Source organism: Falco peregrinus, chromosome 15 (genome assembly GCF_023634155.1).
Source record: "Falco peregrinus isolate bFalPer1 chromosome 15, bFalPer1.pri, whole genome shotgun sequence".
NCBI lineage: Eukaryota > Metazoa > Chordata > Aves > Falconiformes > Falconidae > Falco > Falco peregrinus.
In genome coordinates this window covers 736,547-762,084 of record NC_073735.1, presented here as the reverse complement: position 1 = coordinate 762,084, position 25,538 = coordinate 736,547, and the positions used below count along the sequence as shown (strand labels likewise).

The 25,538-nt window shown below is 48.6% G+C and overlaps 1 protein-coding gene across 2 annotated transcripts in view; it reads left to right on the top strand.

Moving 5' to 3' along the window:
* The window catches only part of GRIK4 (glutamate ionotropic receptor kainate type subunit 4), a 206,264-nt gene that overhangs the window by 126,683 nt on the left and 54,043 nt on the right, over window positions 1–25,538 (top strand). For both annotated transcript variants that reach the window (XR_008749915.1, XM_055819424.1), the window contains exons 3-7: window positions 3,072–3,236; window positions 10,280–10,377; window positions 13,825–13,990; window positions 19,958–20,136; window positions 23,325–23,378. Coding sequence is in view for 1 of the 2 variants with exons in the window: in XM_055819424.1 (XP_055675399.1) it covers window positions 3,072–3,236; window positions 10,280–10,377; window positions 13,825–13,990; window positions 19,958–20,136; window positions 23,325–23,378 (662 nt within the window). In the remaining variant the exon portion in view is untranslated. The remainder of the gene's footprint in view (window positions 1–3,071; window positions 3,237–10,279; window positions 10,378–13,824; window positions 13,991–19,957; window positions 20,137–23,324; window positions 23,379–25,538) is intronic.

Here is a 25,538-nt window from a genome sequence, read left to right as displayed (position 1 = left end):
AATGATGCTGCTATTAGGTGAGTTTTGACACTGTGTCCCAAGACATGGAGTTTTAAAACCAAGCTTTTTTAAACACTGAATGACCTTTTTCATCCGCTAGCTTTAATAAATAAAGATCAGTTCAGCCTCATTACCTAGTCTGTTCAGGGGGCTGGTTTAATATTTGGTAAAACTAACTGCTCTCCCAAAACGCAACTGAAAAAATGTTGCTGGTTTTCTGTCACGAGCCCCGTGGGGAGATTGGGAGCGGTAATGTAGTTTGATTAGTGGCTGGGCTTTCGGAGTGCCACCGCCGTGGCCCTCCTGGGACTCGGGCTCTGCGGCTGTGTTCCCTTCTTTTGCAAAACCTGCCGCTTGCCACGCGCGTTTTCCCCTTCCTCCTGTCTTTGCTCCCAAGGTGGGCTGCAAAGTTCAAATTCGGGCAGAGCTGAGTAAGGAAGAGGGTTTGTTGTTTGCTGGGGTGGGGTGGTTTTTGGTTTGGTTCGATTTGATCTTTTTCTCTCAGCTGTAGGGAAGTTTTCAAGATTTCCAAAAATAAGAACAGAAAATCCCATCCTGAATAGAGACAAAAAATCTTTGTGCAAATATTTTTGCCTAGATGGCCTGAGGAAATTATTTGAAATACTTTGGTTTCGACTCTCCTGCTTTTAAAATGTGTTTAGCTATATATTAGTGGAAGTGAATTTTGTTTGAAAACTGACAGTTGAAGAATATACTTGAAAACATTGTCCAATTTAGTGATTTTGGAGCTCTAAATTAGAAAATAATGAATCTAAGAATGCTGACATACACTCCTCCACTACTGATCTTTAATTTTGCCCTGTCAGCACCTGGAACATAAGTAGCATTTTGTGATGTTCATCAGATTCAGTACATTGCTTTACTGTTTCCTGGAAACAGGACCGTAGTGAAAAGTTTGCACACATCCGACAGTTTTGTGTATGTGGACTTTCTTCTCTGTCGTCTGCTGCTGAGAAGTGGGGAGCTGAGCAAGCCGCTTGTTGGGGCACTTGAGCCTTCCAGCTTCTTTGTAATTAAGAGCAGTCACCAGCCGTATCGATGTCTTAAAAAACGTGAGATCCATGCTCCTGGCCTTAGAGGAAAGCACAACCTTTTTTGTTGCATAATGAGATTAAGATTAACTGCCCTAGCTTTGCAGATAATGATGGTGCTTGCGTGTTAGCGGAGCAGAGGAGATGGTGTCGCCTGAAGGACTGGGAATGTTCGCCAAGACATCTGTGCATATCATGCAAGAAGAATTGCTGTGTGTTTCTTTCTCAGTACTTTGTTCAGTTTAGCTCCCATAAAACTGGGAAAAAGTAGGAAGAGAGGGAGCATCATATCGATGGGTATCATTGGGATACAAAGTAAATTAGGCTAAGGCAGGCCACCTTTGCTTCACCAGTGGATTTGGTATCTAGTTACCTTCCACAGCTAGGGCTGGGGCAGGGATGCTCCGCGGTTCTGTCCTGAGAGGAGCTATTTCACTGGGACGAGTGTAGCAAGGCTGAGAAGAGAGCCCTGATCCGCGATGTGTGAGAGTTGTTGAAATCAAGCTATGCTTTGAGTTTTGTGGCTGATAAAGCAAGACTTAGGGGCAGGAAAGCCAAAGGAAAAGGAGCCTGAGCCCAGGACAGGTTTCTTCACTGGGCTGGGCTGCGTCGGAGGCTCTGTGTGTTGGTGGCTATGGAGGGTGATTGGTGCCCACGCACTGGGGAAGCAATGAGGACCTTCGAGGCACAAACTAACCCTCTGTGGAAGGTGTTCTCAGTCCCACCGACAGCACAGCACCACCGTGCTTCTCTAGCAGTGGTCCCAGTTAGCTGTGTCTTCAAAATATATGTATCCTTTGGCTCTGCTTCCAGCCCTGGCTCTTGGGGAGGAGGTTACCTCCTGTTCATACCTGATGTGCTTTACTTCAGCTGCCGGCTGATTTATGTGTTACACACTGCTTTCCCTATCTAAAATAACTCACCAAAACAACAAAACCCAACCTGCCACAGCACAACGACACGTTTCAAAGCTTCAACAAGGCACCTAGCTGCTGTAGTTAGTTCCTTATTTCCCTGACAGGCAAACGAGCAGAGCCCCACTAATCCCTGGTTTGCAGACCTATGCAGTGCAGGGCCAGATTTGGTGCTGAGCTGCGACTCCATCTACACCCAAGCAGTTCTGAATGGCATCGCTCCCTTCGGAGAGGTTTTTGGAAAGGGAAGATAAGCGTTGGTGCCTTTCTGATACATGCAATGAAACCCAGTGCTGCTCTTCCCCAGGTACAACTGAATAGCTGCATTCTGGGAGGAGACCTCCTATTAGCAAGGATAAACCCACTGGGATGCAAAAGTTGTGCCAGCTCATAATGAAACGCTGTGATTAATGCTCGACTCAAATTTCTTTTTGCCTTCCGTCAAGAAAATAAAAATAATACCCCACACTATCTCCCTCTGCCTAACACAGATTTGAGTGGGCAGGCCCAGGAGCTGGGTTCAAGAGTCAAGTGCTTTCTGTTTGAAAAATATTTGTCCCTTCCCACCCACGGCTGCCCACATGCTTCCTGAAATATTCCAGCTATCGCCACCGTACCAACGCTTTCTCAAATGAACGAACGGAGGCTATCTGGGGACGTTCTTCCTCTGTCAGGATGTGCGGCAGTGCCCGGATCCACGCTGCTGGGGGCTGCACAGCTGGATGTGCCCTCCAGGAGCGCCCGGGGTGAGCAGGCGGGTGCCCGTGCCTCAGGGGGTGCTGGGCACCGCCAGGACCCCAGCAGCATGGGTGGCCGTGTTGTGCTGCAGCGCGCCGGCAGGTAACGCAGCCGCTGCTGCAGAGATTTTGCCACCCACGTGTCTGGCAAGACCTGGGAGGTGGGCGAAGCGGCGGGAAAGGCCACACGTGGGAGGGAGGATGCGCTGGCAATAGTGGCAGCAGGAGCAGAAGTGCCAACGCGGCGGCTGCTCGCGTGGCCGTGGAGATCCCGGAGGGGTGCTGAGAACGGGGGGGACGGGGAGGTGCGTGGAGCCGAGCCAGGTCCCTGCCAAGCCTAACCACTGCCAACACGTTTGCTCCTGCAGCTGCCATCCTGGATGACCCCATGGAGTGCAGTAGAGGGGAGAGGCTCTCCATCACCCTGGCCAAGAACCGTATCAACCGCGCACCCGAGCGGGTGGGGAAAGCCAAAGTGGAGGTGGACATTTTTGAGCTGCTGCGAGACAGCGAGTATGAGACGGCAGAAACCAGTAAGTACCCCTCGATGTTAGCTGGTCCTTTCCCAGGTCTTCTCTCTGCCAGCTCGCAGGAGGTGTCTGACACACTGCACTTGCTGCACAGGATAATTTTGTGACAGTCAGGAGGGGTACACAGGGTAAAAGACACCTGTCTGCTCTTTTATCAGCACTTGAAAGAGCAACACGTGCTTGCATGAAATGCTAGCCTGCAGCAGGTGTCTGCAAAGCCCCAGGCCTGCCCTGGCTGCCCGAGTCGGGGGTTTGGTGCGGTCTGGATGGGGCGCAGCATCCCCTCGGGAGGGGCGCGGGACCTCCAGCAGCGTGCGCGCTGTGTTCAGCACCAGCCACGCGTTTGGCAGGTGCATCCACTGTAGGGGCACAGCGGCAGGTAAAGGGAGGTTGGTCTTGGAGGGTGGGTGCTGAGACTGCTTTTCATTTGAGGGTTTAGCGTGGTGTTGTGAGGTGAGCTTTGGTGTGGACAAAGAGGGTCTGGGTCCTCAGTATGTTTTGTCACCATTCGGCTCAGGGGTTTGGGAGAAATTACTTTCTTCAGGCTGTGTGTCATTAAACAGAGGTAATGATAGCAGAGGTGATGCTCCTTTGTAAAGTACTTAATGGCATGCAAATAAAGAGATTTTGGGCAAGTTCAGTGCAATTAAGTTATTTTTAAAACCTCACAGAACGCTGTGTCAGTAAACATGATAGCTCTTCCAGTGCTTTAGGTTGGCAGTGGATTTGTTTACACAAAGTTAAGTTGTCAACTGATGTTTAAAACTGTGTGGATTAAAAAGAGTTAATTTTGTAAGAATAGTATACTTCCCTTGTTGCTTTAAAGTTCCTTAATGCAAACAGGTCTCTACTATAGTTGTTCCTCTAGATGCCCAACATGTCAACTCCATGCTGATGAATAAAAAAGAAATTGATGTTCAGTGTCCCTCAGACCAATCGGGAGCCCAAGCAAAGGAAGCCAAAAAGTTCTATAATAGTTTTTTCCTGTAAGAGGGAAAATATTTTCAATTTAGAATCATTTTTAAGATGACCTTTACAGTTCAAGGGAGGGCTATAATTTTTTTTATTGCAAATTGGCTCGAAAAAGCTGGAGAAATCATTTTAAATAATACGGATTTTAGGCTTTTTTCCCAATGGACCTCTGCCCCAAGCCTGTGTAATCTGCAGGGTATTCCCAGAAGGTGCAGTGGTATGTTGTGGTCTAGAATGGGCTGTTTTTTCACAGCGCTTTGGTGTTTGCTCTGCTCAGCACTGAGCATCCCTGTGCCTGGGATGCCCCATGCAGCCGCGTACCTGGTGCTGCTCAGGAGCAGGTCTCTGGTTAACTGGTAGAAAGGGCTTAATACGGCTGCGAGATCAGCAGATCGCTCCTTCATTTCCTGAATTAGCATTTGCATTATTTATAGAAGCGTGCAGTTAATAAAGCGTGTTTCAGCAAGTACCTGTATGTCTATTTATAGAGCCTGATACCCATGAGGCAGTCTAGATTAAGATCATCACATGCAGCATCACAGGGACTGTTTAAAACAGCAGTTCTGCACATTTTTGGATCCCTCATCTCTTTTAACTTTTTCTTGGTCTTTCCCATCTGTTCAGGGTTGTGCGCACCCTCCCATACCCTCGTTTGTCACAGCGACAGGCCAGACCCAACCTCGCGGGCTAGGCTGTGCAGAAGGGGTGGGGACTGCCTGGGTTTCTGAGTGCATTCCCAGGTTTTGCCCCTGAAAGTATCCCAAATCTCCCCGCAAGGAGTAGGGAATGAGAGCAATGCTTGCCTGCGTGAGCTGAGCCTTCTGCATCTTTGAAAGAACCAGCAGCATTTTTAGTTCTCTTCTTTTTGCTTTCTCATAAATCTCCTGCATGGAGCAGTGTTTCTGGTGTTTAACTTTGCTCAGGAAACAGGCTCGATTGCGAGTGACCCCAGAGCTGTGGTAAAGACTGCGATTTCTGTCTTACTTGCGTCCCTCTAACACTGCTCAGAAATTTTTCTGTTGGAATGTTTTTCAAGCAGAAGAATGCTAGTTTGCTGAGAATGAAGTATTATGCAAGAAACTGTTGATTTCAGCAAATGTGGTGTTTGGGGAGAACGTGGAAATGGGATAAATGAGGAAGAGGCAATCTTCCATTTCAGATTTTTACCTTGGGGTGATTTTTTTTGTTTTCTTTACTTGGACTTATAGAAGGTAAAAAGTAGAAATTGGAGCAAACTGATTTGATTTTGGTGAAGTGAATATTCACATAATTTTGCAATATGTTATTTGCCTTTTCTTCAGAGGGAAAAATGTCTTGAAGCATTTCTTACGAAAGGAAAGATCTGGATTCCGCATAGCTCCTTTATGAATGTCACTGAAGTTATTCTTGATTTATACTGGTAGCAGAGGAGAATCAGATCCTTTAACTTAAATTTCAAGGCTTTCATGGCTTTCAAATGTCTGACTTCTCAGCTTTAATGCGACACTGCTATTTGTTATCGCATGTAATATTAATAAAAGCAGTTTAGATGTTTTAACCTGTGACTGCAAAGCTGTTATACATCTGTTTAATACCGTTCTCAAATTTCACGCCCTTTGAATCACCCATAAATATCACAGCTAGCATGCTTAGCCGGCTGATCTAGGAATGCTGTGATTACACACCCCATAAGTGATATTCTGTGTACAATTAGTGCTTCAAGAGAGGAAAGAATTTTTGAGAGTTAGTTTCTGGTTTAGTGTTGAGCTATTTTTCTTTCTTATTTCCTATTGACTGGCTAAGGCACCTTACTGTTAGGGGCCCACAAAATCACACTTGCTGTAGTAGGTAAAATATGAGTCAGTCTTAATCACATTCATGCATGGTTCGCTATTTCAGCTTTATATATGGATGAAGACAAATATTGACTGCTCTTGTATGCAACATCTGTCAAGTCCTGTATTTTGAAGTGAGTTTGCAGTGAAAGGTTATGGATAGAGCTTTTTTTGCCATTATAAGTAAAGCCTGTTCTTCCTTTGCGTTTGATGTTTCAGCTCCTTTTATGGAGATCCAAAATGACTTGTTTAATCATGTCTTTATCTGAAACACCTTATTCCTTTTGATGTCCAGGGAGGGACGGATTTTCTACCTGTCACCCTGTCCCCTGTCATCTCATCAGCTTTTTAAGCATCATTTTATTGTTAATCCAAACATCTCAGGGCAGGTCAGTAGTCAGAGTGAGTGAGCGACTGGAGGATTTTAATTTTTATTTATTCACGCCAATATTTCAAAGTGCCCGGTACATCCTTTCAGTGACATTGGTTCAAATGTTCCATTAACTGTCCCACAGTTTTTGTGATCCAGTTGGATTTCACATTTAAGCCTGCTGTGGTTCCTGTTAGAAGCATAAAGGATGCTGCAGGGAGCCGTCCTGGAGCCACGGTGCGGGACGTGTGCTCTGTAACACTGTCTGTTTATGCAGCTGGTGTTTTTGTATGGGAATCCCATCCTGACCAGTCCTTGTCGTTCAGGATCCTCTGATAAGTTTTACAATCATGGAAATGTTGAGGTAATTGCATACCTTCCCTGCTCATTTGTTTTCAATTAGAGGCAGGAATCTTCTTTGCATGCTGTTTGAAACCTTGTACCAGGTATCTGTATGCACTGGAAGAGATGCTGTGTTCTCCACGGTGAGTTGGTGCTCTCACCTGAGTGCTTTCAGCCGTGCTTTGGTCAGGGAGGGTTCGTGGAAGTGCTCCCTGCGATCCTAGGAGGTGAAGGGCACTATCTGACCGTGACTAAGTGGATGTACGTACATATGTAATGTGAGAGCTACTTATTTCTTGTGCTCGTTCATGTTCAAAAATAAGCACGTACTTCCATCTGCCTTTAAAACATACCTTGCTGTTTCCTGAGTATCCAGACCTATACTTGATTCCCAAATATACTTGTGGAAAACTACTGAATGCAGCCCTTTCCCGCTTAGGTGGCAGGACAGACCTGCTGGTACGGAAGGAGGGTCACCGTTGTGCATTGCACATCAAACGCACACCTGAGCTGGTGTGAGGGCCACCTCCTAGCCTGTGCTGGGAGGGGGGCAGGAGGCTGACCCCACTCCTGCCTCTGGGCAAAGCCCTGAGCTGTGGAGGTGGAGGCACCGTAACTGGGACCCTGAGCTGCGTGAGCGGCAGGGGCAGGGAGGTCCACCCACAGTAGAAAGGCAGCAATCATCAGTTTGCACCTCCAAGGAGCTGCCCCCAGGTGACGGCTGGAGGGATCCTGTCCTGCCTAAACCGGTGCAGGTCCCAGCAGAGGAGGGGGTACCATGGGATGTTTTATTTTCAAAGATGTACCTATTTTAAGAGTGGTGTTAAGAAATCTGTTTGCTAAGCCTGTTTCTTGTGTGTCTGTCCCGCTGTCCTCAGGGATGTTAGAACAGCTGAGTGCAGGCAGTTGGTAAAAATAGCTGGAATAGGAGATTTGGGATGTCTCAGGTCTTCCGATCAGGGGTGATCAGTAGTAGCCACATCCCATCTTGTGATAAAGAGGTTTTTAACATGATGTCACTTTAATGGCCGGTATTTCTTGAGGTAGTGAATTCTAAAAAACATAAAAATTGGACACGATCTTGGGCAGAGGTATCTGGGTCTGCAGCAATCAAATAAGTGTCCTGCACACTATGTAGCTTACCTGGCGCCCCTGTGTTGATGTACGAAGTGACTCGAGTGGCAGGCGCTATGCCAGTATCCGTGGTCATAGTCCATGCAGTTATCAGGGGTGAATTTTGGTACAGGGCTGATATTTCTACATCCCTGCAAGTGCTTGAATCCACAGTGCCCATGGTAGTAGCAAGGTTGAGCCTTTTCCCCCTGTGGAGATTAACAGCATCAGGTAATGCTCTGAAATAGCAAATGTGGTTGAATTACAAGAGAAACCTTCCAAACATGGTCGAAACCTTTGCCTCGGGCACCTCCACTTTGTTTCCATTCATTTTCCTTAATTGTACTGGTTGTTTCACCCTTGGAGTGATAAGCCACATCTTTTTCTTCTGACAGTTGTTGCAACTCTGTTGCTATGACTACTTAACCCACTTTCTGTTCTCTATACCAGAGATGAGAAGAAAAGTGCTCACCAAACTTTCCCCTGCCTGCACAACAAAATTTCCCCTAGGACTCTTTCCCTAATGACCTGTGGATAAAAAGGACTTGGAGTTGCTCCTTCCTCCTAGATGCTGAATTGCAGAGCACCCGAAGGGTCTGCTTGCAGCCCAGAGGGACTGATGAGTGCCACTGAGATAGCGTGCGGGGTTTTCAAATTGCTGGTGCTCTTATTTAAAAGGATCTTCTGAAGAGGTGTAAGTGCCTGTAAATTTCTAAGCACAGAGGAAAAGCAAGTACTGGATTCCTTTGAAGATGCCATAGAAAAATATCAGTCGTTCTGTAGCAGGTAGAGATAGCAGAGGGTGAGAGAGCATGGAAGGAAGGAAAACTCCAAGAGATGTTTGCCTGTTCATTGGCATTTTCTGTAAGAAGTCAGAGCAACCAGTATGTATAGAGACCTAGTAGTATATGGAGTGTTTCCTTCGAGCAGCACTTGAAGAGAAGTAAAACTGGTTCCCCAAACTGATAAACTCAGCTTTTGGCTTCATATAACAGTCATGAGGCTGTGGTGACTTGTGAAGTCCATGGCCAGAGATGCCCACCTTGATGAGCTGAAGTTATGAAGGCCATGCTGAGCCCCATAGCTTGCTGTTCTAAAAAAACCCCAAGCACAGTATGGACTCTCGTGTCACATCCAGTCTTGATTTAAAGACTTGAAGTTGATAGAAAACTTGCTCTGATCTGTAATACGACAGTTTTGATCATTAATTCCCTTTGCTACAAAAAATGTGTTCTGGTTTTAATTTTTCTAGCTCCTTTTTCCAGCTGCTGAATCTAGGTAAGTTTTTACAACCATCGCAAAAGCTTGTCTGACGTGTAAGCCCAGGGACCTGCGCTGGTGATGGTGCTCTGAAACACACCAGCCATTTGATACCGGATCTCGGCTTTCTGAGATGGTGGTTTAGTTTTTACATACGGAAATGTTACGAGGTTGCTCTTGCCAGAACTGATAAGTGGATGCGGTGCCTCCTTTCTCCCCTGTGGTATCCTTTTTCTTCAGAAAGCAGTCACTTGACTCCAGTTGAGCAAATGTGGCTTTGTCTGTCCAGGCAGAAAGGAGCCGGGTGCGTGAGGACACGGAGGCAGGTCTGGTGTTTCAGAATAAGCTGTGCCCAGCACATGTTCAGACGAGTCTTTTGGAGCTGGGGGTTCAGGCGCGGGGGGCTCTCTCCTCCTGTTTGTGAGGCTTTGCCTGGGCAAGCTGCTCTGGAGGAGCATTTCTGAGTGACATGGTTGATTGGGATGGCAGCAGGGAGGTGACACCAGCTGGGGCAGTCCTTGGAGTGCCATTCAGCTAAATTTGTGCTGTGAATTAAAAGGACAAAAGGTTGCAGTTTAACCCGGGAGGCTTGAGGGAAAGAGATTTAACTTCCTCATTTTGTCAGGTTCTTTTTATTGTTCTGCTAACCTTGGTGGCATGGAGCCAGAAGATTAACTACTGCCAGGAAAAAAACTAAAAAACAAATGAAAACCAGTAATATGATCCTTATTATTACCACTGAGGTCTGCAGAGCATGAGGGAAGAAATTCATACAAGTTTGTTTGCTGCTAGATGATGCTTTGAAGCTAGGTTGCTGCTGTGTTTAGCATCTTCCATAAGCTTTAGTTAATGTTTTTTCGTGGAGAATAGAGATGGGGCCAAAAAGAGATATTATAAGAGAGATTCCCCAGTTAGGAGTCAGAGCTGAGGATACCAGGGCTTCAGGAAGCGTTCAGGTAGGATTCAGAAAGGCCGTGGAAGGATGGAGCAGAGGGTGTCAGAGGTGGGGTGACAATGCTTCAGAGAGAACAGAGGGATTTTTTGGGGACATCGATGTCAGGGAGTATGTTGGGCGAAGGTGGTGATATTGTGTCCTTAGTACGATGCAGCAGGTACTGTAAGCATGACTGCTGGAAATTGAAGTCTAATGCATGTTTCCTCTCTGTTGCCCACAGTGTGCCAGATTCTCCCAAAAGGAGTGGTGGGCGTCCTGGGACCTTCCTCAAGCCCAGCCTCGAGCTCTATTATCAGCAATATTTGCGGAGAGAAAGAGGTAAGTGGAGAAGTTCCATGTCAGAATAAGTCTGTGTCCTCGCACTTGGCTGACTTGGCCCCAGTGCCTGGCGGCTGCCCCGGGATGGGAGGGTGACGCGGGAGCCCCGGCTCCATCCTCTTCATGATCCGTGGCAGGCCGGGGGTGAGAGCAGGGTCCCCCACCCCCCACTACGGGTAAGAGGCACTGCAGAGGTGCTGGCCCGTTCCCCAGCCCTGCCTTCTGTACGTTGTCCTTCAAACCAACGATGCTCTCGGTGGGCTCTGATCGCAGCAGTGGCTCCCGCTGACTGCTGCCTGGTACCTGGACTGCCTGGGAGCACAGTGTTTTGCTGGTGATTTAGTAAGCATAGATTAGGTTTTTAATTTACTGCTATACCGAGCATCAGTGCCTCCTGTATGGATCCCATGCAGAAGGGCTTTCTGCAGCCTTGAAGGGTTTCATTTGAGAGATGCGCATCAATGCCAGGTTCCAGCCACAGCCGCACAGCTCACTGCAGCTTCCACTCTGCCTTACGCTGCCTTCTCCCTTGCCTGGGGATGCCTCTTGCAGTTCTTGCTCAAGCCTGGTACTCTGTTTCTCAGTTGTCATTTCTGTATGTGCACACCTCTGCTTTCAAGCTGTGCTCCCCAAACCTTCTCCGGCTGATGTCCACGTGCCTCATTATCCCCAATGTATTCTGTCGTCATGCCCCAGCTGCAAGACAGAGCAGGGACGTTACCTCCATTAGACAGGGACAGTGAGATACCTGCCTATGGTACTCCTGGACATCCTTGGCAAAGATGACTTGCTGTAGTCATCCACGGTACCGTCCTTCCCATAATCTACCATGGCTTCTAATGATTAGAATTATCATCCCTTTTCCTAATGCAGATATTCTTTCAGATTCTTCCTTTTTCTTCTCTCTTTTCTGCCCCCTTTGTCCTTGTTTTCACCTGTATCACCTTTTACTTCAGCTTCCCTCACATGCAGAACTGATGCAAACCATGTCCCCACTGACTAAGGGGTGCAAAAACCAAAGCCTGCCCTGGCGGATGCAAATCCCAGCCAAAGTTCCTGGGTGTGACGTGACTTTGTGCACGTACCTGGAAAGCTGTAGCCATTTCTGTTTGCTGCTGTTCCATCAGTGCAAACCCTTTTTTTAATCTGTGTCCAGACTCTGTGCCTGACAATATTTTATAAGCCTTGAACCATCTTACACTGATCTGGCTCTACTCAGGGGAAAAGAAATTGAGTTCTCTTCTCATAGTTCATCCCTTTAAAGCCAGATAACATCTCTCAGCCACTTAGTGGTCTCTCTCCAGAGCCCAGCCTCCAAGGAGGGGAGTGCCTGGAACCGAGCACTGTAAATAATTTGCATTCACAAATGACTGCTCTTCTTTGTTCCCTGAGAATCACCAGTGTTGAAGAGATGGAAGAAATCTTTTAGACCTAGTGCTTTGGGCTGCAGCAGGACAGGTCTCTTGAGAGTATTTTGTAGTGCTTTCCCCAGTTAAATGTCGCAGACATGTGCTCCATCCCAGACAAAGGCAACTCTGCAGTAACAGATTGCAAGTGTTTTTCCCCTGAAATTCATATTCAGCCCGAGCCTCTGATCTAAGTATCTTCATTTTTTTATTTTTTTTTCAGAAATGAAAGGTGAGTGCTAGTGCACTTCTAAGGTGTTTGATTCTCACGCTTGATCTCAGCTGCCCTCCTAGTGATGTAAACCTGCAGTAACTCCCTGTGATTTATATCACAGTAGCATCAGTTGGTGCCACTGTGTTAAACGTGATACAGCAACCCAGGCAGATCCATTGTGCTTCCAGCCATCCATCAGGTAAAGGACAGAGTTGCCCACATTTTACCACTGAGGTACCAGGTGGTGGAGAGACTGGCCTGGTGTTCACCGGGAGCCTGTGCTAAAACTGGGGGATGAAACTGTCTCCTGTGTTGTCCCTCCAGTGCCTCTGGCCCAAAGGTTTCCTTCCCTCCTGTCCAGAAAGGGGTGCTGCACTGGGGCAGAGCTCTTGGAACAGAGAGGAGGGCTCCGGGACGGAAGGTGAGGTGGAGCAGGGCACTTGCAGGAGCTGCGGCGTGGCGGCTGCTTCACCCCTGGGTGCAGCTCTCTCTGCTCTGGGAGCGGCTGTTGCTGCAGGTCTGAGTCCATCTGGCTCCCCAAAGCCATCAGCGCTCTTGTGCCGGAGCTACCCTGTCTGCTCTGGTTAAAGAAATTGGCCTTTTGCTTACAGGCTACTTCTCTCCCTGTTAACAGAGCCTGGGATGAGGGCGGCAGACTGAAATCAAGGCCGATAGCAGCTTATTACTCTTTAACTTACCTATTGCTAACCAAACAGCTTATGCTGTCAATAAAGCAGCTATTACAAGCTACTAATAGCCTTTCCCATGAGGAGAGAGATGGGAGGCATAGGATGATAGCTTCAGAAGGACTAATAATGAAGGAAAAGAGGACTTGACACTCCTCTAATAAAGCTGAAGCAGATGTTTCCCATTCTCTGTCTTCTATTTCTTCCGAATAATTCACTCAGCAAAAGGAAAACAATATTCCTTCTTATTTGGCTGAACTCCCGGTGTCTGAGCTTGACCTGTCTGCCCACCCACCCGTTCCCTTTAGATGAGACTGCGAGGTGTGCAGCAGACCTGCCTCGGCGGGAACCCTCAGGGCGTCCCCCCACACAGCTTCCCTGCTCCCCCTTCCCCGAATTCCCTGGGAAACGGCATCCCACTCCCACCTCCTGTTCCATTGTAGTAGTGACAAGTGCAGCATTATTAGGGTTTGTGGTTACAGTCCCATTGGAGCTTGCCCACCGTATGGCCACCTGTTACCTCTCCGCTGATTGAAAAAGCCCAAAGCTTCTGGCTGCTGCATCTGTTCCTCTCTCTCCTGAGCCTTGCCAGCGCAGGGTCATCTTGTTCTTCCCTTCATCTCTCCTAATTACCTGACGACACATCCGTACTGCAGGCAGGGGTGGATTTGCAGCACTTCATCCATCTAGCACACAGCAAAGGTCTGGGGGTCTCCAGCATGGGCTGTGTAAGTCCCCGCCTGCCTGCAGTGCATCCTTCATATTTACCCAGGCAGCAAGCCCAAAATGAAGTGTGGGCCTGGCTACAATTAGTGCCCAAGCTAATTAGGTTGAACTCGTCTGGAATGGTTTCCTGTGCTGTAATCACAGCCCCTGTTGCCTTTCTCTGAGTGGCTCAGCAAGACTTTTCCTGATCCACTCCTTCCTGTGGCTTCTTGTTGCTGTGATAATTATTTTCCTCTTACTATTGCACAAATCCCACCCTCCTTTCTTCACTCCAGTGATGCTTCTGCAGTTTTATTGCGATATTCACTTTCTGCCTGCTGTGCATTTCACACCAAAGGTCTTTTATGGTAGATTTACTTGTTTTTATTTCTTTTTCCTCTTTAATTATGTTTTCTTTCCCCTCCTCCCCACTTAGGTTCCTCACTTCAAAGTGGCACCAGAGGAGTTCCTGAAGCTGCAGCTCCAGCGGTTCACCACCCTCAACCTCCATCCCAGCAACACCGATATCAGCGTGGCTGTGGCAGGAATCTTGAATTTCTTTAACTGCACCACTGCCTGCCTCATCTGTGCCAAAGCTGAATGTAAGTCCTTGCCAGGCCAAGCTTGGCTGCCCCTCTGCTCCCAGTGCCTCCTGTTCTATCTCCTTCTGCACGTTTGGTGCCTGCTGGAGACGGTCCCACAGGCAGCGTGTGAGAGCTGCCTCGCTGCTGCATCCCAGGGTGTCCCAGGGTGTTCGTCTCACCTGGCCGTGGTGGCAGGGTCTGTGGCAGCAGCAGGCACTCGGTCAGAGCTACCCGGAACAGCGGAGGACTGTGGGGCAGGTTTTCCACCCTGTCGCTCTCTTGGAGGTGTTTGTGAGAGGAGGAAAGGGGATGAGGAGAGACTTGCCTGCCTTCTGTTTGATAATCTGAAGAGAGTTTTGCTTGCACAGATGGGGTTTTGAAATGGAAAAAAAAAAAAAGGCGGCTTAGATTTGTTTCTGGAGATTATTTTAGGCAAGTAAAGCTTTTTGAAATATGTCTTTCTGAAATCCACGTGCAGTTTGTGGCCTAAAAGTAGAGCTTGATTAATGGTCAATACGCTGCACACCCTCTTGGGCTATGCAGCCACACATCTGCTGGTAATTGTGCATCTGGATGCTGGAGCATTCACCTCAGCAAGACCGTATTCATCTCTGCATAACTCTCCTAACATGGCAGGAGCAAGCTCTGCATCGCAGTGGTTAGAGTAAACTGTCCTCTGCTTTTTAAGGTCAGCTTGTAGGTAGGTAGCTGGTGTGTAGTGGCTACAGTAGTTTTACTGTTGTTATCCTGTAGCCAGATTCATTAGCACTAGAGTTTACCATACAAACAAACTTAGAAGAGCGGCTTTGAAAAGTCACATAGATCCAGTGAGAGCTTTGGGCATACTGGCAAGAGCTTAGTGGTCTCTGGCCATGGGGCCAGGTACAAAGGAAAGGCAGCATCCTTTCCAGCTAGTCCTGGGCAACTTCACACCACCAGTTGTGTGAGGAGCGCGGTGTTGTGGCAGACTCCTGCACAGGGACAGAAGGATTAGGAGTGTCTTTGCCTTTTCTTTTTGCTTTATTTACCTGAGGAGACCACATCCTCAGCAGATGTAAGTCAATAAGCATGCTCAGTTTTACCCGAGCAGAGGACCTGACCCAAAATTATGCAATTAAAATCATGCTAATGGTCTCCTACATTACTTCTAGTGCTGGAATTTTTCATTGTCTAACCTTAACCTTAAGCAAAAAGGAAAAAAAAAAGAAGCAGAGAAGAAAAGATAATTAGGTTTTCTCACCTGCCATGCAGCATGCTCACAGCTCTCTCATCGTGCTGCTGCCAGACACGGAGCACATACACATCAGCACACCACCGTACACCCCTGCCCTGCCACCCAGCTGTGTGCCAAAACGTGCAAGGGCCTCCCGTTGAATGCAGCCTGGTATTAATATGATTCTTCCTTTAAGTGGATCCAAACCTTGGGAACCAAATAGCTCACATTAAAATAACACCCTTTTTAATTGAATCAATCCAGTTTATTTTACTCTGGTATTCCTGGATAACTAAGTATGTAGGATGTGCTGTGCAACCTGAGTCCTTCCCAGACCCAGGGAAGCAGTGGGATGGGTGCCTTTCATGAATCCTGCTCTTTGTGCTCCGGTAGGACCTTATCTGAGCTAGGCCTGAGGCACAACATGCTCCGATGATAACAGAGCGCAGAAAAGGCATAACGCAGCTTCAGTTAGGAGCACAGGCCCCCATTTTCCCTTAGGACAAGCAGTGCTCCTAAGCACAGTCCTTAACTCTAACTCAAGGCACTTTGGGTTTTTGGAAGGTTCCTTGGAGGCAAATAAAGGGAGCTTATGAGCTGTCTGCTCATCAGTGAGGAAATGCTGTTTTGAGGGATGTTACTATTTAGATCCCAGGAGGGAGAGTCATAGCTGTTTTGGCTTAAGTACCAGGCTGTGATGGGACTCCTGGGTCCTATCCCATCATGCTCACACTATCACTGTAAGGAGTCACATCCTTCCTCTGGGGGCTGATTGTAATTTCTTCTGGCAGAAGCAGAAAATGACCCTCAAAGTCAATGAACTTAGGCCAGCCTAAGTGTAATGCAATGGTGAACAAAATAAGATTATGTGACTCAGTTTCTCTGCAGAGTGGAATAATTAGTTGGTTTGTGAATTGCTCTGAAGTCCTAACTTGGAAGCATTTGTGTGAATCCACAGAAACCTTAACACAAAAAGCAAACACAGACTAATACAGGGGTGCACAGACTTCGTAGGAGCTGCTCTGTGGGCTCTGATTGTCAGAGGGGAGGAGATAACACCCAGTGTTTAGAAAGGGAGGCCAGGGCACTGAGGTCAAAAAGCTTGTGCACGGCCTCAGGTCCCAGGGAGGTGTTTGAAGCAATGCTGTTGGGTGTAAGAGCGAGGCTGGAGGATGGAAATCACCGTTTCTCTTCCCAGCCGTCAGGATCAGGCATTGCACCAGCACAAACCCAGTGCAACTGTAAACAGAGCTGCTGGTCCCCCAGGCCCTGGGCAGCAGAGCTCGGAGAGAAGGAGCCTGTCTCCTCTCCGGTAGCCTCACTGGCGAGAGCAATAAACATGTGGAAGGTGGGACTCCACAAAAGCCTTCAGGTCCGGCCTTTCCTGCTCCCCAGGGCCGTTCCCTGGCAGCCAGCTGTAGGGTGGAGCGGGTGCTCTGGGGGGGAGGCCATACTTGCAGAGAGCTCGGGGGTGGGCTACTCCTGCCAGCTCCAAATTTTTGCATAGGAAAAGGAGAAGTGAAATAAACAAGTTCAGCACTTCCCACCAGCCAGCTCGACCCAATGACATGCCCCAGTGTGTGCCTGTGGTCCCCATAGCACTGTTCAGGCAGCACGTGCCTGATGCCACCTCTGCATACGGTGGTGACGGTGGTCCTTGCTGCAGCGATTCAAAGCTGCTGGGAGGGATCCACAAGCCCTTGCTGGTGTTGGGCCTGTGGAGCACCCTTCTGAAGTGCCTGTCTGTCAGCAGCAGCATCTCACACCCCTTCATCACCACACAAAAGGGAATCTCTTCAGATAATAGAGACTTCTCCCCACCCGGCAAGAGCAGCTGCAAGCAGGAGGCCTGATGAGGCTACAGGTGGGATCTAACGTGCTGGAAATTATAATTTCCGTGAGCCAGAGGAGGAGCTCAGTCGCTGGTTTTTTTTTCCCTGCTCCCACTTCCTCCTCTCTGTGCCTGATGTGCTTTGGGAAACGTCGCGGCTGGGCTCTGCCTTCCTCAGCGCAGAGGCCAGGGTGGCCCTGGGCAGGGGGAGAAGGTGGCCACAGCGGTGCAGATGGAGCCAGCAAAGAGGACAGTGCAGAGGAAGCTGCGGGTCCGATGTGAATCACAAACTCGTAGCGGTTGGCAGAGGGATGCTCTCCAGTTTGCAAGATTAACTTACAGCTGAGATATACAACCTTTGGCATTAAGAAGCAGGATCTGATTTTATTTCTGCAAGAAATTAAATCAAAAAGGTATATTTCCAAAGGGGAGGGATGAAGATTTCCCTCCAGCCACCTATGCTTTTCTGTGAATTTCTGTCCTCTTGAAAGTCACATCATGGTGTAAACCTGGGCTTCTCCCACCAGGACAGCGGTGTGCAGAGCAGTGCAGTTTCCCTTTTTCCTTTAGGTCTGTCCCAAGCCAAGCGCTGCAGGGCTGCAGTCTCTGGTGCGCTCCGTATGGACTGCGGTGCAAGCACTTGCTGCTGCTACCCCCTGCTTTGCCATGATGCTTGCCTGGGAACATTCTCCAAGGGCAGAAGTATTTTAGGTTCAGTGATAGTCTTGGTGGGTGGTGCCCAGTGGGCTGCACCTAGTGCTGCCTCCCCTCTTCCTAAACATCCACTTCTTACCGAGTACGGTGTTAAATGCCATGAAATTTAACATCGGTTCAGTTCATCATGGAGAAAAAGGGTAAGTTCCCATGTCTGTTTTTTTTTTAATGCAAGACTTTTATAAAGGTAATAAAGTGCCCTTCCTCAGTTTTGCAGCAGCAGATTTTGCTGGGATGAGCTACAAGCAAATTTTATATTCTCAGGGCTGTTACTTGCAGCAACCTGTCTGGTTCCTTGCAGATGTGGAATAAGGTGAAAATAAATCCCACAAGGATCAAATGGAGAGTTTAGGGAAAATGTACTGTTCACTTGAGCTAGCATGCAAAAAAACCCCGAAAAAATAGTCAGGTGCGGTCTAGTCTGTGTGTCCTGGACACAGAGTGATTTCACTGGCTAGTGAGAAAAAAAAAAAGAGGTTGGTGTAATCCAGAGAAGTCCTGGCTGCAGCTGTTTGTGTAGTCCCTTGCTGGGTTCCTGTGTATACTCAGAGAAAAGGTAAGAGGCAAATGCATTGTAAAGAGCTCGGTGCAAACTTGGCTCCTGAAACACTCACTGTAAATGAGAGGCTCCTCATCTTGGATGTGTCCCTTTTAATGCACTGCTTTGTTACCTTTGTGAAGTGCTGGGAGACCTTGAAAGCAGCGCGCTCTGACGCTAATTGCATTGCATTGTGTTGCTTCTGTGGTCCCCGACCTTCTGGTGAATGAGCGGGTTTATGCAGTCAAACGTACGGTTAGGTTAAGAGTAGAGCCCTGACCTGAGGATGGGTTTTTCCCCTCCACCAGCTGTGACGTGGTTCTGCTGATCATTACGTTGTTTTCAGTTTCCCCCAGTTCAGCTTTCCTCCTTCTTTTGGGATTGTTTTTCTTCAGAGACGGGATGTGTGACCATGCTAGCTGTGTGTGTCTGGGTGATGGTTACATCTGGTGGTCTCTCTGGTCAATCAGGTTTGAGAGAAGGCTATTCCCTGATGAAACTCAGCAGCTGGATAGAAGAGACGCTTTCTTGCCTAAGAAAAGCTGCAGCGGAGCTTTGACGTCTTGTTAGACATCAAGGGAGCTGTGTTGGAAGGAGCCCTTGCAGTGACCTAGCTGCAGGAAGAAGCTTCAATCAGAAATGCCGAAGGCAATAGGGCACAAATCCAGGGAAGTCAGGGCTCATCCGTGTGGGTGCTCACTAATTATTACTTATTTTCTTCAGCTGCCGTCTGAAGGGAGAGCCCGGTCCTGTGGGCTGCGTGGGGAGTGCTCAGGTACCAGAGCCCTGGCTCTTTTCCGTGGCTGATCACATCCAGACGCTGCCCAAAGAGGCGGAGGGCTGTGCTGTGCCAGGGCACTCGGAGAGCTGGGCAGGGGCAGAGACGCAGGTGGCAAGGCGGAGAGAGGGAGGAGGGCTTTGACGTGGAGGTGGGTCTCCAGAGACCATGCCCAGTGATGGAGCCACTGGACTGCAAACATCCTGCTTTACTCTCTAACTTCTCCACAAAGCACCTTGGTTGGTGGGCTGGTTTTATTGGCTTCTGTGCTGCTCTAGGAATCCCCAGTCCACAAGCAATTCCACACTGTGCTAAGACTGTACTCACAATTTTTTCCACGATTTTTTTTTTTTTGCATAGACCTAATGTTGTATTTTTTTCAATGACCTCTGCTTTGTCTGACTCTCAGCAGAGCTTTCCATCCCCAGGGACACATGCCTTTGGAAGGCAGCAGCTCCCCATTAAATTGCTCCAGGATCTCCAAAGTGTATCAGTTGTGCCTTGCAGGGCACTTAGTTTGGGAGATAATAATGCAAAGGCTTAGGAGGAGGAATCGTCCTCTAGCAACCAGTGATAACCAGAACAATCTCACATGCAGGAAGGTGATGCAGAACTTGTCTGGACTCTGGGGTCCTGAGCAAATTTGTATCAGCAATCTTATCTCTTCCCAGGAGGCCTTTGGGGCCACTTTTTGCCTGGAGAAGAGCTGGCGTAGCTCCGTCATTTCCCATTCCCTGCTGGCCCACGCAGCGAGTCTGCGCTGCACCCCCAGATCCTTTCTTTTGCAGCACATAGGCACGGAACTACAGGACTGCTTCCTACTGGAGATGACTGTGGGCCACGGGTGAAGTGCCTTTTGAATCAAGCATAAAATTTAATGGTATCTGTTTTTTTCTCCCTTTTATTTGAAGGCCTTTTAAACCTAGAGAAGTTGCTTCGGCAGTTCCTAATTTCCAAGGACACTCTCTCAGTTCGGATGCTAGATGACAGCCGGGATCCTACCCCTCTCCTAAAAGAGATCAGAGATGACAAAACTGCTACCATCATTGTACATGCCAACGCTTCCATGTCTCACACCATTTTGCAGAAGGTAAGTGTCTATTAACTGTCACAGTTGTAAATGCTGCTGCTTCCACTGAACGAGATACTGTGTGTGGTACATGAGCGTGCACATGCAGGTGCTGTATGATAATGGAGTGTAAAAATTCCTGCAGCAACACTGGAAATGGTCTCTGCTGAGAAGGGAATTGCCACTGATGGAGTTTCTGAGGAAAATAATTTGCTCTCTCTTTCCAGGACTGTATCTGTAGAAGCAATGGTTTAATTGCTCTGAACTGATGTGTTTGCTTTCTAGAAGTGGTATGTGCTTTTGGCTCCTGTTGCCGTCAGACAGCCGTGGCGGGCTGCTTAGCAATCTGAAATTAGTCAATCAGTGCAATAGCTTTTTCTTTTTTTCTCCAAGTACATTTCTAACTTTTTGCTTCCTTTTTTATTGTCTTATTAACCAAGATTTTATTTTAATCATGTTTATTTTTAAATGGTCTCCTGCTGCAGTTTTTAGCATTTGTTTTGATAGTCTACTTCAAAATTGAGCAGTGGCTCCAGATGGAGTCTAAAGTTGTGTAGAGTTTCCCACATCCTGGAAGGAACAAGAAGTACTTTCTGGAATGGAGGCAGGATCCAGGCAGTGGGGTCCCCCCTTGGCTGTTGGTGCAGGCATTACACATGGTGTCCTGGCCGTGGTGGCAGGGAGTCAGTCATTCAGAGGCCTTGACTGTAGCAGATTTAGCCCAGATGACAGCCAGCAGAAACCATTAGAGCTGGTTTTATTATTCCCCACCCTATCCAAAGATTTTTATTCCACTGCTTGCAATTTTGCATTTATAAATAGGCAGATTTGGGGGGTTTTGGGGTCCCCTCTATGTCAGGGGGGGTGGCTTATGGGTTTTTTACTTCTTTTTTTTTTTTTCTCCTGGTCCCTGTTTCATGCTGCCTGGCTGCTGAGGGCTGTCCCCCTCCTCTGTTGCTATAGTGACTTCCCACAGGCACACAGCAGTGCTTTTCAGGCACCTGCAGTGTCCCTTCCTGGCTCGAGCATCCTTCTGCCACAACTGATAAAGATGTCAGAGATCGCCACGATTTTTCAGCAGTTCAGTAAAACCTAATGTAGTCTACCTGGCTAGAGGGTTGTAGGAATGGAAGGTAGTAAATAACGAGCTTCTGATCTGGCAACTTCTTGCACCTTGGGATCCTGGGAAGTATTTTCTTTATAGAGGTGCAAGCAGAGTGGGGAGTGAGGTTGTGGTGAGCAAACTGGTACATCCTTGGCCCCTGCCCATAGGTCACCAAAAGCAAGAAAAACGCATTTGAAAGTGCCTTGTGTCAGACCTGTCTCAGAGGACCAGTCCTGGCCTCAGACAATGAGAGAAATTGCAATTTCTCATCTCTTACCCCTCTGCATATGGTCTGGAGACACATGGTTGCTTCCTTGATTACCAGCCTGTCCCGGCTGCCCACCTGCCAGCGGGCACGTTAAATGGATGGGAGCGATGCTCACGGGAAGCGCTTTGTTGCTCGCTTTGATATTCTACCCTTGAAATCAAATGCACTGACTTCAAAGGGGGTCAGAGGGAGAGCTGACATTATCACTGTCTCCAGGAAGGGAAAAGGGAGGGAAATGGGTGCCAGGTTTTATTGTGTAGGAGCTTAAAAATGAGGTAGCTCTCTGGAGAGCTGGCTGAAAGGCAGGTCGGCGGCCGCCTCTGGAGTCGCAGTGCTCTTTTGGTCAAATGACTTTGCTATGTCCGTTTTACCACCTGTGCAAGGGACAGGATAACCATGTGCAACTGAAGTGCTGGACAGAGCCAAACCTAAGCCACCATCAGTCTTCTGGTGGCATCCGAAGCTTTCCCCACTGCCCCCCGTGTCCACTCCCAGTGCAACAGTGGTGGCCTCGGTTTTGCACAGAAATAGGTAAGGAACAGGCAGGAACAGGGAGAGGTGCAACCTGAGCCACCTCTTCTCTGTTGTCACCATCTCCAGCTTCTGGGGGAGATGGAAAGGGACTAAAACCAAGTAAGGGGGTGCTACCTTTGGTCCTTCCTTCCCTGCCTCCAATTCCTCTGTGTGGTCTGGGGTGATGAGAACACCTCTTTGCCAAGGTCCAGAAGCACAATTTGAGACCAGCTGTGCTTGGCAGTGAAACATTGGCTGTCAGGAGGATCTGCAGATTAATCCCCCACTTTCCTGAGCATCTGTTCCTGTAACCAACTCCTTGTTTACTGAGAATTTTGAATTTTGGAAAAAGGACTTCAATTATCTGGTCTGTGGTCTCTAGAACAGATAATCCTGTGGAAAAAATCGCGTCCATCTCTCTGCATCTCATACACTTTTAGCCTCTTTTTTTTCTATTTCTGTGGCCATTGCAACCCTGTCTAAATTCTGGAGAACAGGCCGAGTGACTAAATTTCATTTGTGGGACTGGAGCCCAAATCTGACTGATACATGTGGGAAAACCACCACTGGGAAGACTGTCCTTTTTCTGTAACTCTAGAAGGGCTCATTCTGCCTTGCTCTCTGCACCAAGGTGTTTGTGGTGCAAGGAGACAAGCCCTGAGCGCTCTCAGCTCCTGCTTTCCCTCACTGTGTTCAAAAAGGTGGTGGTAGCTGAACAGGAGAAAAGCAGCACCCGCTTCCCGAGCAGCCCACCTCAGCCAGCCCTGCGTCCCTCCGGGCACACAGCGCGCCCGAGGAACTGCTCAGCCCAAGGGGCTCTGGAGGTCTGGGGGCTGCGGGAGCCCACCTCACCTTGCCAGGGTCTGTATGGACCGTTGCTGCTGGGGGTGCAAAAGCTTTGGCTTTCAATGGGTGTCCTTCTTCCAGGTTGTCTTTGGCTGGATACACCCGCGGGATGGGGCTGGGTGCAGAAATCCCCGTACGGGAGCAGGGATGGCCACCGGGGTCCGGCGCTGCGGCTCGTGTGGTCTTGGGTGGTTTCTCTCTGCCAGGCAGCCCCTGTGCAAGAGCTTTGTCAGTGCTGTTGCAGAGAGGAGACCCCAGAGGTAGGCTCAGTCCTGCTGAAAAATTGGTTCCCCAGACTTTAATTTCACAGGTCAAATTGTGTTGCTGCGTCCTACCCTCCCCTGCCTGCAGGAAGACAGCAGCACTTGCACGGAGCGATAAGGATGAAAAAGCAAATGTGGCCCAGTCTCTGCCTTGCCGGAGTGGAGACTGAAGATTGTCAGGCTCTGGTCTAATCTCCTTTCCTCTCCTTCACAGGCAGCTGAACTGGGAATGGCATCTGCCTATTACACGTATATCTTCACTAATCTGGTAAGACGTTTTTCTTGGCTTTTCTCCCGTGTGCATGTAGACTCATGTTAATAGGAGCTGATCTCTCCGGCCCATGGGAGCGCTGGGGAGAGCCGTGTGCTTGTGGATCAGGGAGTTTGTGGCAGAGGGGGAGGGAGGCACGGACGGGTGTCCCCCTGCAAACCTGAGCATCAGCCATGGGGAGTCTCGCCCTGGCCTTTGGGACGCGAAAGCCGACAGTGCCCAGCAGCGCCGATGGATCCTGTGTAGCTGCCAAAGGCAGAATTTGTGGCTGGAGCTGGTGTGATGAGTTGTGTGTGTCCTTGGGAAGCACCAGCAGAGGAGTGGTTCCTGGGCGAGGGCTCGGGAGGGTCCCGCAGGTGTCAGCCCCCAGACCTGTTCCCTGTGCCGGGACAAGGGCCGTCTGTGCCGGGGCGTGCGTGCAGAAGGCACCACGACTCCGTTCCTTTCTGCTGCGCCTCTGAGAGTGGCTGTGTAAGACAAAGGAAGGATGATACCATAAATGTTGAGAGGCAGAGCGGGGTATATCTTCAGCATGGCCCCTAGTGATTTGGCTTTATAGCTACTAATAACATTAATGGGGGGATCGTGTGGTTAAATCCCGGAGTACTGTGCTAAACAAGGAGTAATGGGCTTAGGCAGCAGCAGGGAAAACCCAAAATAAATATCAGAGAAACTTCTCTTGCTGCAGCAGCTTACAAGGCTCTTGAACAGGCTGCCAAGTGGCGTGGGGGAAATGCTGCTGCCGGGGGAGACCAGATACCTGCCTACCTACCTATTAATGCTGGCGCAGGGATGATGGAAACCTGAGTGCAGCAGGATGGGCTGGATGATTAAGTGGAGGTGCCTTCCAACCCCAAATGATACTCATATTCTCTAATTTCTATTAATATTTATGCCAGGGGGTGTGTGTGCCAGGAAAGCAGAGAGCTGAATCACGCTTTGTGTTTGGGTGGGAGACAGACGGGAACGGATGGAGCCAAATGTGTAGGCAGGAGAGCTGGAGTGGAGAGGAGGAGGGGGAGGGAGTGAAGTGGAGGGGTTGAAAGCCAAGAGAGCCATTGGGACAGAGAATGGAAAACGGATAGGGAAAGGAGATGTCAGAAAAGAGAGGAATGCAAAAAAAAAAAAAAAAGAAAAAGTCACAAGCTCCCTACCTGAACTAATAGCGTTCTGATTCCTGCTTAGCGCTCAATCCATAGGTCCTAACCTTGCTCAACATCAGTCCAGCAAGAGCGAGCTTCACTGCGGCTGTTCATTGCCATGCAAACGATTGGCACCCAGCAGGAAAGCAAAAGGAAGGGATGTGCTTGGAGGGGATCAGCCAGCGATGGAGCTATGCCCTTGGCAGGTGAAGGTCATTTGTTTTAAAGCAGTGGCTGCTGCTCTGTGATTTCTCACCCCCGCTGCCAGCCCCAAGTCAGAGTGTAGCTGTGCTGGTGCTGCTGGTAGAGCTGGTGAGGGACAGTGGCCGTCCCCATCAGATCCTGCTCACGACACTAAACCACTGCCGACATTTCCCAGTCCCAGCAAGTAGTTTTCCTGTTGCCCTCTGGTCCCAGCAACTGTTTCTTCTTCCACTTGCCCTCCCCAGTCCCAGCCATTGCTGTGCACCCCTCAGACTGGGACTATGCACGCAGCAAGGGATTTCTGTTTGCACCTCACCAGTGGAGTCTGGGTTCATGGATGGTGCTCGGACAACAGAAATAACTATAAAAATCAAGCTTGTCACCACCCTAATTTTGAGCGTGAGTGGATTAAGCACTTGCTTGAGGTCCAGGGGTGAAAATTGTCTTTAAAACCCATTCATGTGGTGTAATGCAATCATGGCAGGTGAGAAGGAAATAAGTTTTGTTGCCATTCGCTCTCACAGGACATTAATCTGTTTACCCAGGTTATTTTACCGCTTTGTCCAAAAGACCAGCCCTCAGCAAAACTAACTGGATTTTTGTCAGGGACCGTTAAAGAAAGGTGACATAGGGCAAAACCTGGGCAGATGGAAGAGATGTTGAAGGAAATTAGTAATATTTAAATGGGGATGAGAGATAGGAGTGAGCAATTTAGACTAATAAATCTGGAGGGATTATCAAGCTCCTAATGAACCCTCTGAGGTTTTGCAATCACTGCCTAATAGAAAAGATAAAATCATAGTGAACTGCT